General features: G+C 36.4%; 1 protein-coding gene across 6 annotated transcripts in view; it reads right to left on the bottom strand.

The window, feature by feature from the left end:
• Positions 1-19,016, bottom strand: part of LOC149157990 (uncharacterized) — a 459,039-nt gene that overhangs the window by 128,509 nt on the left and 311,514 nt on the right. For all 6 annotated transcript variants that reach the window (XM_089436071.1, XM_089436075.1, XM_089436074.1 and 3 more), the window contains exons 17-19: positions 14,044-14,257; positions 13,654-13,871; positions 11,831-11,982 (exon numbers count right to left, since the gene is read on the bottom strand). In XM_089436071.1, the coding sequence (XP_089292197.1) occupies positions 11,831-11,982; positions 13,654-13,871; positions 14,044-14,257 (584 nt within the window). The remainder of the gene's footprint in view (positions 1-11,830; positions 11,983-13,653; positions 13,872-14,043; positions 14,258-19,016) is intronic.

The following is a 19,016-nucleotide window of genomic DNA, read 5'->3' on the forward strand; positions in this document are numbered from 1 at the left end:
CATCTCATATTGACGATTGTTTCTATGAAGAGGATCCTATTGAGTATGATGTTCTTTTCCATGAACATGAAAATGAGTTAAGCTCTATTCCTTTTAATGCTTTTGAGGGCCTAGAAAAGGACGATCCTACTAAGTCTTTTGAGATTGAGAATAACAAAGATGATTTTCCACATATGGGGAAAGACACATGGGATTTGAGTTGTTATCATTTTGATGCACATCCAATTTATGACATGGATAATGATTGATAGTTGAGGACATGGAATAATGGCCTTTGGCGAGCCATCCCTCATAAGGACATGTAGGGATGATTCTTGTGACCTTTTCCAGTCATAAATATATGGTGGTGATCAAGATTTTGGGCAACATGTGGAGGGCAGGATCACTAATTTGTTTGAAACATCTCTACCTCCTTCTGAGGTTGATCTTCAGCCATCCCCATATTCAGATTCAGATGATCTCCCTTCTGATAAGTTAACTTTGGTGTACCCTTTTAAATATTTTAAAATGAATGGCAACAAGTATTTTAAAATGAAGTCTTTCAACCATCTCCTCCATGCCATACTCAACCTGTCCTTGAGGAAAAAATTGAGAGTTGTATGTATGCTATGTTGCCAAGAAACGCGGGTTCGGGTTCGGTGGCGGGGACGGGTACATCATTTTTCGAAACAGGGTGCGTGGGTTCGTCGGGGTATATTATAATTTATATATAATATAAATATTATATTTTATAAATTATAATATATATGAATTTGTATATTTTTCAAATTTAAACAAGAAAACTAAAATATTTATGATTTAAACTTTAAATATTTAAACATGCACATCATTGAACATTCAACATTCACAATGAAATTTCAAAATTTCTAGTTAGATATCAAGTGCAAATTGGAGTTTACATATTAATAAGAATCATGATATATGTCCATCGTCATACTACATTCAAAATTTGTCTTAAGGCATCTCCAAACAAGAACTGGGAAATTTTAAAATACTAAAATAAAAGTATCTAAGAGTGAACAATGACTTCCTCAAGCGATGCCATCAACATCACTCAGATCTTCTGTTAGCATGCTCTCCAGGTAGGGATCACTCTCATCTTGAGGCTCTTGCTTATCCATAGCAATTGGAGGTAGCTCAGTAAGTCCATCTGGTTGTATCTCCTTATCCACACACATAGCATTGTTTGTGTATTGGTCCCATCTCTTGAAAGGACCCTCGTATCCAGGGTCTTTTCGAGATATGAGACGAAGTGTGCTATGAACGTACACTAAGTTCTCTACCTTCTTTGAGCCCAACATATTTCTCTTTACTAAATGGATAAAGGCATAAGTACTCCAATTCCTCTCACAAGATGAAGAACTAGCTACCCAGAATATTAGGGGAAGCCCATTAAATTAATTAAAAAATAAAATATAAAAACCAAAATGAACCCCAAAGAACCCAAAAGAACCTGATTTTGGGGTTCCAACTACCCATCATCAGGGTTCTCCGTACCCGTCAAGACAAAAGAACCCAATTTTTTTTAATGAAGAACCTGGTTCTTCATAGAAGAACCCGGTTCTTATGGGTTCTTCTCAAAAGCACCCACGAATCCGGTACTTGGGGACGAGAACCCGAGACGGGTTCGAGAACCCCACCCCCAGGTTCGGGAACCCATGCAACGATGTATGTATGGTATTGAAATAACTATGGGACAAGAATGTTTTCAATTCATAATTTGCTACATAGATTCGAAGTTGAAGAAAATGATACAACAAACCTTGAAATCTGAGAAAAAGTTTCTTTGAGCTTTGTCCTTCTCTTTTCATCCTTGCTTTGGTTAAGAAATTTTAAAACTATTTTCAAGTTCCTAATGATCCCTTCTCAAAATTTTGGGAATGATATCGAGGGAATTCAAAGAGGATAGATTAATCACCTTTTTGAGATGCTAGGGATGCATCATGAGAACCTTGCCTATAGCAAGGATGTGACACTATTGTTTTATGCAACCCACCCATATGGCTTTGATCCTATCCTTTAGCATTGTAGGATGATGTGTTCATATTGTGATCACTTTATGTTAGCCATTTCCTTATTTTATCTCATGACCAAGCATAAGGGTAAGGTGTTTGATTTTAATTGATATTATGATGGCTTCATTGTTTATATGACTATACTTGGTCATTGCTTTTAACATGCTAGTGTAAGTAGGAGTAGGTTTGTGTGTCTTGCATTCTCGACTTTGCATCCTTCCTTGCTTTCTAACATGTTTTTATTGCATAATTAGATATTATATTATTTCAGTACATAGTTGAAATTTTGATCTTCCCAATTACAGAGTGACAATTAGCACCCTACCCCTCCTTTTATTGATAGTTTCTTCAAAATGATATACGTAGCAGGTCTATGAGCACCAGGGAATGCTGGGATTCTCATGCACCCTTCGTTTGAGCTCATGAATCATGTGCTCTATGGTGAGCACATGTCTTTGAGTTGGAGAGATGTTACCCACCCACATGTGGATAACCCCTAGGAGAAAAAAAAATCATTTAATTTGTATTGCAACCAATAGCCCTATCATGATCCACAGATAGCCAACTTCAGATGCCTGTCATCCACTCCTTGGTCAATGCTCTCTTTCATATATCCTACTCATCCAATGAAGGTTGGTCATCTATTGTGAGGTACATTAACCATTGTTGTATTCAAGTTCTTTCACTTAATGTTTAGTGGCATTCTATTATGAAGCACAGATTGAATTCTATAATAGACCCTTATTGGTTGTACACTTGTTCCCATGCTTCACCTTGGTGGTTATTACTTGTCCCCAGTCCAGTGTGACCCTCTTTGAGGCCTTTTCCTTCACTACCTAGGAGGGGCACAAATAAGAAGCTCTAATGATGGTAACATTCCATTACTTCCATATTTTAACATCTTCCCATGTATCCACATCCCATCTTCAAGTTGATTGCTATAAGTCGCCTATATCAGTTCCCTAATTTCCTCATCCTTTGAGTAGGGGCCTGGAAACTTTGCCCTAAGTGGTCAGTGCAACAAAAAGAACAAAAAAACCATGAATCTAATGTTAAAATGCCTAAGCTTTGTGATGGGGTGAAATTGCACAATCGGACGAATCCGTAGTTTTAATTAATTAAACCCTGGTTTAATTAACTATCAGAACCACTTTCATGATGGGAAAACCACAACTTTACATAATTCGGGAATTAAACTTAATTAAACCCTGTTTAATTAAACTATTAACCCCAATCGCTTAATCGGAACTCAAAACAATTTAAAATCCCGTTCAAACCCTTAAATTTAGAAATTCTGCTAAAATAGCAGAATTCCTTATTTACTCGAATATGGCCAAAACTTCAATACCCACGGAACTAGAAAGAAATAAAACCCAGTTTATAACTTTCTCGAGTCCGATTCTTGAATTAACTCGTGCACACATTTACCACGCGATCACCGTCGAATTGCGTCCCTTCACAACGAACGGCAGTGATCGACTTGGACTCCAACTGGATTAAACCACAGTCGATAACTCATCGGGTCCAAAATTATAACCAACACGCATTTTTCCGCGCGATTACCGTCGAATCTAATCCTTTCAAACGGATGGTCCAGATTAACTGGGTTGTTAACTCAGTTTAATAAAATATCGCGTTTGTTTCTGGATTAAACCTCGGCGCTTATTTGCACGCGATGACCGTAGATCTAACAGATCTGTCGATTGGACGATTTTGGTTTCCTCCTGAGTTTAACACGAATTTTTCAGTCAACTCAATCTTATAACTTTTCGGGTCTGTTTCTTGTGTTAAAGTGCTTGCGCATTCACTGCGCGACATCGTCGATCTCCCACTTATAGATCATCATTGATCCATCCTGTGATCAATGATGATTTGTTAATACATTCGGTCTTTGTCTGCTTTCAACCCCGATCAATGAATTAAAACCTTAACCATCAGACTCCACTAAAGGTTTCAAGTTTGCACACAATTTCTCGTATATAACAGAGGATTCAGCCTACAACATAAGGAATCAAATCACATAATAAAAATCACGCAAAAACAAGCTTTTTACACAACACTCCTTTCATTCATAACAGTATATGTACATAACATCTCGTGCTCTGTTTTGTTCTCTCCTCTACTTAGCTTTCTCTAACACTCTAACACTCTGTCTAAAAAAACTATATCTCACTCTCCTCGCATGCTTACATTTATAGAAATAAGTACATAGTTATGGATTATTCTAAATCCATAATCTTCTCCATAAATCACTCAATTAATTCCTATTTAAGGATCTCGTAATCCCTAAGATTTCTACGAGATCTACACACATTAATTATCCCTGATATTCTCACATAGTTGAGAATATTTCACAACTGAAAGCCTCACACATAGATTTCCACTCAATTTATACAAGATTCTTAAAAATGACTAAAAACATCACCCCCCTAATTAACCAAATGAACAATAAATACTTTGAGCAGGATGCTCTTGCATCACTTTACCCCTTCATTAGCCCTCACCCAGTTTCTGGCTAAACAATGATCTACCTAAAGCAAAACATTGTGTATCCTAACCCTCATGAGCAAGGAACCACTTCATCTTTAACGGGCCATTAATGATTATCCTAAATCAATAAAAGCTTATAATCCAAGCTATATATATGTAAATTAATGATGAAAAAAGCACACAAGAGGGGTGTTAAAAATAAGCCGAGGAAAGGGGTAACTTAGGTCCAACGATTGCTCCCTCTTCACATTATAACACTCAAGAATGTTGTGAACATCATATCTGATACAAGGCAATGGCATCTTCCTTGAAGTAAACCCCACAACATCTCTTTGATCACGTAAAAATACAAACTAATGGGTCGGCCTAGGAATTGTTCCTCCCCTTAGGATTGGAAGCACCTAATAGGGCATTGTAATAACACTCCCATACCTAAACATGGTAATTCATTTACAAATCATAAGCTAGGAAGACATTTGAAGATGACGCTTGTATGAAGTAACTTTGATGCATTTTACATTGAATATGGCCCACTCTAATACTCTTATGGTTCTTGCACCCATGTTGTTGATCTCACTTGATTCTAGGTGTATGTGTTAGATCTTCACTCCCATTTACAACTTCCATCCCTTGAGGTATTGTATGATGCTTCTCCAACACTTTAGAGAGGACATCCAACCCACTTGATGACTACACAAGGCACTTTTGTAAAGGACGTTGGACACTTATTAAGAAGCGTTGACCCTGGCATGCTTAAGCACAGTTGATGACACCCCCACCTACCTCCAGTACATTTGACACTGCCCTCTCGGGCCAAGTCATTCCCTTGAGAGTTGTTGTACCACAAATTTGATAGGATACCCCTAGGCTAGCATTACACCTACTTGATGGGCATTGCCCTGTTTTGAAAATTTATTGATGATGATGATGATGATGATGACATGGGACACCTCTAGAGGGGATTATACACTACTCTAAATAATGACATCATGCATTGCCATTATGGCATTCCCTTAATGATGCTTGGATTGATGACGTTAGCACCCTCTTGGAGGTCACTGGAGTTGATGATGCTTCGCTTACGACTTTTGGGTAAGATGCTCCTTTATAGATCCATCCACTTTGTGGAGAGATGCACCTTTTTGCAAGATAATGTCACCCCTAGAGAGAATTTATCTCACACAAGTGGGTTAAGCGAGGCATATTTTCATGTTTTATCACTGAGTTAGCTATCTTTGGGGGGCAATTTGTGACCTATCTAACTTGTAATCTCAATTTAATATTTATTTTAGGACTTTTATACTAAAATTAAAAGAATTTGACTTGGTTTTCCTCATATAAGTAAAGGCAGGTTGAATCTCTTAGATTCATGGTCACACTTGCAAATCAAACACACTAGCTTATTATTCCATATTGTGTGCTATGGAATGCTAATGTAGAGAACTTCTCATGGAGGATGATTGTTGTATGATTCTCTCTCTTGGATGATTATGGGTGATTTTTTGATGATATGTGCTAATTTATTGTGAATTATCTTCTTCCATCTTGTATTTGTTGATGAATTAAGTTTTAATAAGATTTTCACCAAAGTTTTCTTGATGGTTTGTGGCTTTAAAATCTCCTTGCACAAGATTTTCATCAAGCTTCTCTTGAGGAACCTAGGTTTAGCTTCCTCCCTCTGAATCTCCAAAGAATATAGACACCAAGGTTTAAGGGTGTGAGGTGTTGGATTTTCCTTAGGCAATTGATTTGGTCTATGGCTAACCAAACACACAAACACACTAGGAACCCAACTTACAAGCACTTTGCATAGCGGAAATCTACAATACTGAAATCAATAAATTACAAAGAGATATTTGGCCCAGATCTCGACCTTTATTAATCCATAAATAAAGAATCATTAGGGCTCTCATACCAGGGATCATCTCCCTTCATATCACTAGTACAGCTAGTATACATAGTATACAAAATTAGGGCTTGAGATCTGCTTCTTCGGATCTATTATCTGCCCAACAAAAAAATCACAGGGACAAGTCTAGACTTACTTCCTGAAGGCAATCCTTCGTCTTCAATCCTTTTAGTCTTCATGTACAGTGTTCTTCTAGCAATCCTTTGCCTCCTTCACACAGAGATTAGGCTCCTTTCTTATCTCTATCCAATTAGTTGCTTACAAAAGTCAGATCCTTGAAACCTCTTGCATTTCCAACCTTCAAAACACTTCAACTACTCACAATGACTTTGGCCATTCAACTTCACTACATATCAGCCATCAAAACATGTTGTTCACAACTCAATTAGTGAATGGACTTCATAAATAACTCAGCAAACCTCCTTATTCCAGAACAATAACTTTTTTTCCATACTAGCTAGCCTCCTTCCTAACCAAATTTACTCTATCCTTCCTTCTGCAATTGGCTTGAGGCTTTCGGCCTCTTTATCTACCACTTGAGGCCTCTCATCCCTATTGCAAGGCAAGGCTAAGGCCCTAACGGACCTTTTTGTGAACTACCTGAGGCATTTCGACATTGTTGTAGCCTAAGTTACCAGAAACGACCCTCCCAACCCCCTAAAACATCGTTTAGCGTTTCAAAAATGGAAATGGAAACAATTCACCTTTGAAACATTGCTAAGACGTTTTGTAGCCATTTCAGATTTTTGGAAACGACATATTCTGATTTCAATACATTTCAAATGTTTTTAATTTTTTTGGATTTGTTTATGGAATCCGAAAATGAATTCACCCACAAATGCTCAAAGCTAGGAATGAGAGTCATTTATTTTCATCGAGAAAAGTCAATTTGCCCCCCTCTTAACCTAAATCACAAGGTTCATTGGATCTACAGCATGATGTTCAAATTCAAGCGAATTTAAAAAAATTGGTTTAGGTTTGGCAAACTTAAATACAGGTTTGGCACCAAATTTTGGCGGTTATTCAAAAACATCAATGGAACACTGTACAGGTTGCGATCAATTCTAACGACTAATTGAGGAGAGAGATCACATGTAGAAATCTGATCGTGCAAGCAATTTGATGAAGAGATGCTACCTGTGAGCTACTCCGTTAAGTCGTAAAAAGGGCCTTGAAACTAACAAAACAAATTCATGCTTTGATATATGTGTGAGGGGAAAATCACTAAAGAAACAATTTGAATTACTTAGGGGTCAATGAGAGTCGATGCAAGTTACAGAAGGGTAGGTGTCAATGTGAATGAGGTAGGGGCAGGTTATCCGATTATTGTTGAGTTATTGTAAAGTTAAATTATTTTTAAATCATAAATTCATACACATAAATGGGTTCATGTTATTATAATTTTATTAATGTTGACTTCGAGTAGCATCAGATGTGCTCTAGCCATGAAAATTGGTGGAGGGGCTAAAGCACATGAGATCTCCAAGACCCAGAAATGCTTTGGACAGATTGTACCCGGTTTGGGAGATATTAAAATAAATAATATTTTTAAAGGAGTTCCTAAGTCTAAACTTAGGAAAAATAAAATATTAATGGGTATTAATATAAAATTGGTTTAGAAGGTTCCAAAAGTCACGTATCAAGCCAAATCTAATCTTAGTTGTTGACTAGAGATTTAATCTTGGCCATTGATGGACCAACAAGAAAAGTATAAGAGGAGGCTTGAGGGTCAGTTCGAGAATACACCAGAGTGATCAGTCATTCATTTTGATAGAGCGGAGTTGCTAAGCAAAGTTGAATCAGTGATCAACAGTGAGTACGAGGCAGAGAGGCAGGGACAATATTGGGAGACCAGCATAGAAGTGAAGCAAGCGAGAGCAACAATCAGTCTAGGCTATGCAGAGGCTAACAGAGGCAGCGTAGAGCCCAAAGAGATTGCGTCATCCACTCAGAGGGCAGAGGGAGTGACGCAGAGGCTCCCAAAGGCTGCACAATGCCTCAAAGGGCTGACGCAGGTTAGCAGGAGGCTAACGCAAAGGCCATAAGGGCCAACGCTGAGCTTCAGTTGTGCCGGAGAGGGTTTCGTGGGACAGGTTTTCTGAATACTTTTTCCGAATATAGAGGTATTGCTGTCGTATATTTTTCTCTGTCGGGTGAGTCGGTTAGGCACCCAGTTGTACTCAGATAGACTACATAATAATATAACCTTCTGAATACTTGCACCGATTTTCCCGCATTGGGTTTTTCCAAGGACATTGGTCCAAAATAACGGTGTCATTTGTGTGCTTGTTTTCTTTCAATTGATGATCTGTAGATGTTGGGACTGTATTGTGTTTATTTTGGTATTTAATGCATTAAATAACTTGTTCGATTTTAAACAAGTAGAAGAAATAAACCAGCAGAATACAGATTAATTTTCTCACAGATAGACTTAGAAAATTCAACAATTAATTAGGTATATAATATATATTATAACTTAATAAAAAATTTATACAATATAAATTTATTAATATATAAGTTTAATGTTATTATAAATCATATTAATTTGATATATATTTCATATATAATATATATATTTATTATTATATTATATATAGATATACATTATAAATTATTGTATACATGTATTATATATTTTGAAAAATTGAAATATTTATATAGTCGAATTTAAAGGTGAATCTTATCTTAACCTCGTTACTAAATTCAAATTTGAATCAAACTTTATTGTTTTCGAACTCCAATTTGAACGTGAACCATGTGACATTGCTCTTAACCTATTTAAGACCCCATAACCCTATTTCATTCAACTTCATACCATTTCATTGTTGGAAGAGGTCGTGAGTCGTCACCTGTCACTGCTTGTAGTTGGAGGAATTTCATGACATTTCGCTGTTGGAGGAGGCCACCCGTCGCTGCTTGTTGTTGGAGGAGGCCACCCGTCGCTACTTGGAGTTGGAGAAGGGCCGGGCCATCATTGCTTAGAGTTGGAGGGCAAATACACATAGGTAAGTAGGAGCTACAAAACATATGTGACTGCTCAGCACCAAGTTAATGTGCTACATCCTACAGATTTAGAATTGTTATGTGTTTAAATTATATAATGATTTAAGATCTGAAATAAGAGCAAAAACATTTGTAAGAAGTAGAAACCATGCACTCTTACAACCCTGCTAACAACTAGAAATGTTCCAAATATGAAATAACCAAAAGTGTATGCTTTCAACATTTGAGAAATCTCATTGACATATCTTTTGTTCAAAGGAGCTCTGTAGTATGATGGGCATTTAAAATAAAAATAAAAAAAAAAAAAAAAAAAAATATATATATATATATATATATATATATATATAATTGATAGTTATTGACCAATATTATTATTTTGTCATATGTGTGTGTGTGCGCGTGCGTCATTTCCTTGTCGTACCATATCCAGATTTTTTGAAAATTTGTCATATCCATTTCAAACCCCGTATATGTATATGTTCCCGTATTTGTTTCAGTGCAACTTAGGCTACAATAGATCTGAGGCCCTCTCAGACCTCTTGTTGTAGACTTACGGCTTCGGCCCTCCTTCAAGATACCAACAGACAAATGACCAGTAGACAGGACTCTTCCTCAACACGAAACCACACAGAAGCTTCCTAGATCTCTCGGCCTTCCTTGGACAATTGTTTGCTCCTTCAAACAACATATCCTCTCAAGCTCAATTTCTTCTTGGAGTTTTGTGGCTCACTTTATGAGATCTTGTTCACTCAAGGATGGATTGCTTGATATAGGCTTGACTACCCTCCTTCTACCCTTGGCTTATCCACACAAGCCTCTTTTGTAGCTTCGGTCTACTTCTTGGGTAGTGGCCTCACTTTTTCACTTGCAGCTAGCCCTATCTTGGATGCAACCACCCTTACCTAGACCTAATCAGACCTTAGGTGTCCCACTCTTGACAAATCTCCTTGACCTGCGGCCTTAGGCTTGCTTCTAAGTGCACTCGAGGCTACCTACAGTCCTCTAACCAAACCTCCAAACCAATGTTGCTTAACCACAGAGATCTTGGCCTTTACTAAGACAGCTTCAAACAACCTTCTTGAATTCGTCCATGTTGAACAGAACTCAACCTCCTTAGAAACCACACATCTGGTCCGAATTGCGACTATCTCTCTCTATAGTCCGTGGCTCCTTTAGGGAAAATGACCCTCTCAAGTGAACTCCATCTCACTTGAGATCCAATGAGCCTCTCATAGGCTCTCTACTTATTCTTTTCTCTTGGGTTCATTTAGGAAAACTCTAGATCTTTAGGGTTTTTGCTCTCTTACCCTTTAGAATAAATGATTAGTTTCTTTAGGTCCCAAACCCACTGCTTTGGGTCCAAAACCCCAACTTTTGATAAATTGCGCAACCAACTACTTTCGTTGGGTATCCTTCTCTCCAAAATACCTTCTGAACTACCCAAAATTCCAAAATGAGGAACACAAATTTGTCTTCCTCATTCTCTTTAAACTCACTTCCATCTTTATTCTTCCATAGATTTCTACTCATAGACTCCATTTGCCCATGACTGAGAAAGGCACTACTCTTATCCTTGTGCCAATCTCATAAATAAACCCTAAATTTTTACATTTCATATTTTCTAGAGTAAATAAGGGTTAGGTTACAGAAAAATCATCATTTTTCAACATTAATTTTCTTGGACATTATTGTCTTAGGGTTACGATTTGTATGCATTCATTTGGAAGTGAAAATATTATTTTATATACATTTTTCAGCCACAAGTTCGGGCTTACGTCTAGGATTTATTTTGTTGCTATATATCCTTCATCCATTGAAAATGATGCCAAATGGCATTTTTTCAACAGATATATGATGAATGCGTAAATGTCTGAAAACCAGAAGCTGAAAATTATATATATATATATATATAGATATATATATATATATATATATATATGTATGTATCTTCTATTCACAAAAAGGTAATAAGATTTGTTACCAGCAAAAAGAAAATATTCCAAGTAATTCTGCACAGGATTATATGCATCATACCAATGCATGTAACAGCATCATTATTAATTTCCATCACAGTATAGAAAAGGATAGCACCAAAACAAGAAACCCCATATTTGACAGAGTCTAAATAGAAAATGAGTTTGCAGTGAAAATATATTTCAATTTAGGCAACCACTTAGGATTTCCAATAATTGATAAGCAAAACAATCTTGTGTCAATATATTGAAAAGATTTTCTTACGAAAAAAAACCATAGTTAAGTCACTTCAATCTTAGTAAATTGCAGTGAGATACACCTGCCAGACCTCACAATGGGATTCTATCTAATGGTATAAACCCTGAAGATAGTTATGACAAGAAACTGTATGATAGTAACTAGCATTCAGTATGCAGGAGTGCAGGAGCATAGTGAATACCTTCCCCCTTTCATTGTGACAAATTTTATCTCATTCGCATGCAGTGAATGTTCCAGCACATCCAGAACATCCTTCCACGATGAGAAAACTAGAATTTTTGCTTTTGGATCAACAGATTTAATCCACAGAATACGCCTTGTGACTGCTTCCATCTACAGCACCTATTTAAACATTAGTAAACTTGCATTGGCATACCTTGTGTCTGTAACAAACAGATTGACATAAATCATTGCTCAATTGAGCAGTCAAAAACTCATTGCAGTATATTCAGTAACAAGCGAAATGTCAATAACATCCAATATAGAAAAACAAATAAATAAATGAACATTATAAATTGAGTATTACTGTTCCAAACTGTTAATTTTGGCAGCTAGGAAGCAATCCCTTAGCCCTCCCTCCTAGTTGATGAAGCCAAGAAAATTGTTTAATAAAATTCAAATTTTTATATCCACTTCAAGTCGGCTCACTTTGAACAAGTCGGCTTGGCAAAAAGACATGTCCTTTCGGACCCTCAAACAATTATTTATACCCAATTGAGTTGATCTCCAAAAGAGACTTCAGATGGGACAGATCTTTCTGAGATTTACAGATGGGTCTGAGGTTCCACAGGTCTTCTCTCTCGCATGTCTGAGGAACTACAGCTCTCTCGTATATGACTATACTCTCGCATGGCTACAGGACTTTCGCTCTCTGTATGGCTTATGATCTCGCTCTTGGCATGACTGTAATAGCACAGGACTTTGGCGCTCTGTATGGCTTATGATCTCACTCTTGGCATGACTGTAATAGCACAGGACTTTCGCTCTCTGTATGGCTTATGATCTCACTTTTGGAATGACTGTAATAGCACAGGACTTTCACTCTTAAGGCATCACTCTTATAGAATCTTTGTAGTGGCAATGTATTTGCATTACTGTGGTCTCGCATTACTTGACAAGGTCTCGATTGTGACCTTGCATCTCTGATATAGTATATCTGTAATGTCATATGATTGCTCTCGGTATGGTATTGGTATATGATCGCTCTCAGTATGGACTCACTGTAACTGTAATGTCATATGATTCCTCTGTGTTATGTATAGCATCCTCTGCATTGCATCCTCTGCGCTAAAATATTATGGCTTGTATTCTTGATGGCCGGCATGATGACAGTGATAAATATCAAAGCAATATGTGATATGGTATTAATTCAATATGGCAGCAGTGAGTTGTAACCCTAATGAGAGTATGGTGACTTATGGTGACTTTGCTATTTATGCAACAGTGATCTTCTATGCTACATGTATCAGTGACCTTGTTGACAGCCCCCTTATGGCAGTAACCTTATTTGATATGGCAATAACTATGATACAGGATGACAGAGACCTTGATGGCAGTCACACTCTAATTCGTGGCAATGCATATGGGATGTATGATGTGTTCCTTTGATGATTACAGTTAAGAGGCCTGAGATGATTGCTGTGCCTCATTCTCATTGTACATTGTATCTCAGCTGATCATTGATGAATAGAAGAAGAAGACTTGGGTGGGTTTTCGCCCTTGTGGGGTTTTGCCCTGGTCTCTGACCTAAATCATAGTGTCCCTATTTGTGCATGTTTTTCTTCTGATTTTCCATTTATTGTTCCACTGTATTGTTGATGATATTGTTCTTTCTACATAATTGCTAATGCTGTTAAGATGTATGTGGGGTGAATGTGATATATGAAAAAGTTCAAAAATGCAATTATCTAAAGCAAAGAACAATATAGCCCTAAGAAAAATTAACACAAATGAGGTACAAGCATTCTGACCAATAAAGAGGAATTAGCTTGCTGTCCAACATACCTTTGTACCAAATGAACCCCGTACAGAAATTGATAACTCAGATCGATCGCCATCTTGGAATTTATTAATTGTTTCTCCATAAGATTTCTCACCATGACCATCATCCACATAAGCAATGTTTCCAAAATCTGTACAGTGTCTGCATGTAGGGCACATAATACGCTTACGCTGCGATATTGCAGATAAAGGAGATGGCATCTCCACTAGTGAAACCATGCCTGCAATATAGAATAATGGATCAGACCGGCAGAGATGAACTCATCAAAATGGTTTTGTTAGTCATATGAAAAAACAGGAAAGATTCTCCCTATTCACAAAGGTTGTGTTAAAATTTCCATATCTGATTTCCAATTTCACAATGCTTTATACACAAAATCTCAAGAGACTTACAATTGCAGCATAATAGATGTCCACATGGAAACACCATCAGTTTAGTGTCCAGTTTTTCATGACAAACTGGACAAGTCTCATGGCCACCTTTACCAACAACTTGCTCCACCCTGTCATCAGTTACTTCTCTAGGTCTGTTAGTCTTAAGTTTTTCAATTTCACCTGAGTGCATGGTGTACTTGTCACTCTGCCGCTGCTTTGCTAGACTCAAACCCTATAGATCATAATAAAAGGTATTAGCAATTGTCCTAGACTAAGGATAACCAATCACCAATATTTGTGACATTTTTAAGATGCCTTCCAAAAAGAACAAATCGCAATACTCAATAGAAGTCAAGATTACCAGTAAGACTTCTTCAATAACATAATAAACCAATTAAACCAGACTTCATGGAATTTTCCAATTATAGCCTCATTTATGGGAAGAAAAAAGATAAAAACAACTTAATATATGCAAAAACAATAACGGCATTGATCCTTGATTCCATCCACTGAATAAGCAGTATATGGCATGACATAAGAACTGACATGTGCCATAACCAAGGTAAAACCACAACACGGGTAATCCTCATACCTCATTGATTGCATTTTAGCAACTGCCATTCTGATATACAAGTTATTTGCCCTTCAGACTACATCCCTAGAGTGTTTTCATAGAAATATTTAAGGTGTGGATTACATCCCAAAACTTCTAGCATTAGAATCCGTGAAATTTATCATAGGTAAAATTAAGCCCACATGGAATTGAATTCTCAGTCTAGAATCTTGTAGTAAATTTATTTAATCACCAAGCAAGGCTTCACTTCTATTATTTGATCCAAATTTAGACACCACCCCACATTGCTAACTCCATGTTCATAACCTCTTACATCCAGGCTCTAGATGGCTCCAATCACAACAAGCATCAAGAGAAAAATCACAATTATATGTAAGTCAAATAGTGCAGAATCCATGAGACAACCCGTGACTGGAAGGAATCTCATCCTACACTTCTTCATGGTTTTAGATGTTAGGAAGAGCTGACAGTTGACAGCTTTGTTGGTATACGGCTTATTCCTTAACATCCTTCAAGGCCCAGCCCAATTTATTCTTTTGGTCTCTCTAGGGTTCAATCGTATCTGTTTTTGGCACTCACTATATATCCCTTAGCAAAGTTACCAGACTTAGAATCAGGAAAAACTCAGTGAGACACAAGAGGCAAGAGTTCAACTCAGATTGGAACAAACTCGGCAGGTACAAATATATAAAGAAATACACATACAAAAGTATAAAGAAATACCAAAGTACAAAACTCACATCAGTAAGAAATCAGCAAGCAGAGTTTAACTCATGGTTAATCGCACAAGTCAAAATTGTGTTGATTGAATCAAACTGCATCATACCCAAAGATTGACTTGGCCCAAGACAGAAAAACTCTTTTCCAGCCAAAACTAAGTCAAATTCATGATTCAGCAAGTTTGACTCACAATTACTGTGAAACTGCTCTATCATTTCGTTTGCATCTCTCACAGAGCATTCACAATGTTACTCATCTGTGTACCTTTTATACTCCCATTGGTCATATACAACCACTAAATGGGCATTATTATTTAAACTGAAAATGAATATAAATAAATTCATGCACTCTTATATAGAAAACATATTGTTGAAATTCTAGCCTAGTACACATGTTTCTGAATATTTGCAATCACCCATATTAGGTTTTAATTGTTATTTTAGCAGTAGGTGTTTATGTGTTAGAACATAGATTTAACATTATTATGATATTGCTTTAGTAAAACATAGCATAATATGCTAATTACCTAGTACTTATGTAAGAGCATTGTTTGTGTACAATTTCATCTCCTATATTATGTCTGTGCCATGAAAACTAGCAGTGTTAACAAAACAACACAATTCCAGTGGCATGGAAGTTGAATGCCAAAAAACAACAACAATTACAAGAGTCCACAAAGGAGAAAGTCAGTTTGTAGTTCACAATAGATTTCAAAAAGGAAAAGAGAAGGATTAAACACTGAGAAGTTTCAACACTGAAACATTAGAGGAAATATCATGAAGTTTTCAAAGTTCAAAGTCAGCAACTTTTAATTTCTAAAGAGCAATCGATGTGCACAAATGAATGCATGGAGAAATGGATGAAGCTCACCTATGTGAAACCCAAATACAATAACTGATGTGTGGTCACTCTAAGAGAAAAAAAAATGAGACAAGCATTTGATTTATCATGAGAGCAAGACTGAGATGGCCAGATTGCACACACTACGGCACAGTTTGTCTGCAACCAAAGAGTGAGAGCTAAGTGGAGAATACGGCACATTACCAAGATGATACAACCATGACTTGTAACCACTAATCATAGAAACCCCGCATTTTCAATACCAAACACACAAAAATTTCAAAACGTTGCACAGACACACACAAACGACACATCCAAACACATGATGTCCCAAAGACACATAAATATTGCACGAGACCTTGGCAAATGGTTTTAATGTGAATACAAAAACATCAAATCACATTATAGCAATGTTACACGGGTACCGCTCCCAGCGATTGGAGAGCACGTACCCCATGCTCCAGCGCTCCTAGGAGCTTGGGAGCAGGTACGAAACATTCAAAAATAGTCGGGAGCACCTTCAGGTACTTCAGAGCATTTTGGGAGAGTGGTTGTGCAAACTGTGATGTTTCGAGTACTGGTTTTGGCGGGGAACATGACCTGGGAGCTTGTGAGAGCTGCCGATCCATTGAAGAACATTTTTAACTCTGCGTCTTGGATTTTGACCTATTTCTATTGTTAACTGACTTTGGTGAAATGATTTCAGAGCTTATAAGTTATAAATTTAAATTGCAATATTTATAATTTGAATTTACAGTTTCCTCCCATACCTGCATATGTTTTACACGAAAATAACATGCGCACAAAATAATTTGAGGATCTTGTTTATGCAGTTTTTTAGGACAGCCAGGTTTAAAACCTGTTAAGTGGTTTTCTTGTGGGATTTTGAGTTGCAAATTGCAATATTAAACCCATAGTTTCGTTTACTGCACTCTAGAAATCTACAAGTTTTGGTTCCAGGGCTAGCTTTATTTTATTGTTCTTTGTGTTTTATTAGTTGAATTATCAATTGATTATGTTTAATTTTCCATTTAATTCATTCAGAGCCAATTTTTGGTTTCATATAATTTTGAGGATGTTACACAGGGATCGATCCTATGACGACTTGTTGGCAAATACCACCTGGTATGCCAAACCTCATCTATGAACACAGCAAGAATTCCTAGAATGCTTTTGTTCACATCATCAATAGATGAGAATGGTCATTAATTTCTGCTCTTTTTTATTTTCATATCTTCCGGTAGCTTTTAACTTTATGAAATCAGAATATTTTTGAAATTTTGTACACACTGGTGACTGAATCCATTATATATTCAGAAAGTAATTTTAAATAATTTGAATAATAAGAAATATCAATGTTATCAGAAATTATATGATTAAATTAAAAATATTTATTTTTTAATCATTATTTAAAAATTAAAAGTAAACAAATATGAAAATATTTCTATTCCAATCTTTGCAGATTGTAAATTTGGTTAAATTAATTAAGACTCTTTTCCCTTCCTCATTTACTTCCTGCATTCTTCTGATTTTCATTTCATGAAGAATGGTGAGTGTGGGAGATTTTGTGCTCCAATGCCACCTGTATGATTTGAATATATAATAGTAAATTTGAAAATAGTTAAAAGTTTTTACTTGAAAGGCTGCATTTACCATATTCAAATATCATATATAGACTATATATGAACAATTTGATTTATCAATTATGTTATTAATAATTCATTTTATTTTTAGCATATATTAAATTTTAATATATTATATTATTGTCACTTCCAAGTTCCAACTTGACGTTTCCTGTAACTTTAGGCAAAGTTTCTATCCATACCAGATACTCATTCCTATGTACCCAAAATACCTGCATATTGGAAACTTGTGCAACATAGCATTATAGTTAGTAGAGAAACAAGAATACATCACTATAAAAGATGCTACAGGTTGCAAATGACACCATTGCAAAGGTTCCAAACGAGACACAGGTTGTAGACATTTTTCCAAACTAGGGAAAGAAACAAAGATGTCAAATTGTACAAAGAAGAAAAAATTTCCCAAAGAAACACAGCACAAGAAACATTTTGCCCTGATCCAGTGCAGAATAATGTACCATTGTCTAAGGGATGTCTAAGGGACATACCCTAAAGGATTCGTGAATACATCTGTCCAAGATAAAATTTTCTAGTGTTGATCAAGACATGGCAAGCCACTCGAAGGCTTCGGATGCTACAGTGAGACAACATTTGTTGTTTTGAAAGACAAGCTTTTGAAGAAACAAGGATGACATGTGCAAAAAGGAGAAAACCACTAAATTTGGATAAAAGGTGAAAAACCTGAGAACAAAACTCAAAACACATGTGAACACATAAAGCTCCATCCTTAGGCTAAGATAAGATGAGATAACTTTATTAATATCCAATGAATACCACAATAGTAGGTCAATGGAACTCAGAAGTACAACTAGGGGAATACACAACAAGAGTGCAAACACAACTGCTATCACTAATATAGAACAAAAACAAAAATAAATTTAAAAATAAATAAATAAATATTTTTTTTTTTTAAACCAGCTAACGAGCTAGTAATGGTAATAAAGTAATATAGATACAACACCCATGTCAAACATAAAAAGAAAATGTCAAGGAACTTCAAATATGGAAGCAAAATAAGTGGAGTAAGAAAACCAGGACTATCAAACAAAGTCACTGAACACCAAAAGCGGGGTCAAACACTCTTTGATATTCTCTTCTGAAGAGAAATTCAACTGAGAGGACAAAGATGTGTGATCTATGGCGGAAGTCCATCATTTCTTGCAATCCTCCTAACACGAGTGCATCAAGAAGAACTAGTAATAGAGCTCTAAGTA

Source organism: Pinus tabuliformis, chromosome 5_2 (genome assembly GCF_031772625.1).
Source record: "Pinus tabuliformis cultivar Carrire ecotype Pingquan chromosome 5_2, CPIR1, whole genome shotgun sequence".
Lineage (NCBI taxonomy): Eukaryota > Viridiplantae > Streptophyta > Pinopsida > Pinales > Pinaceae > Pinus > Pinus tabuliformis.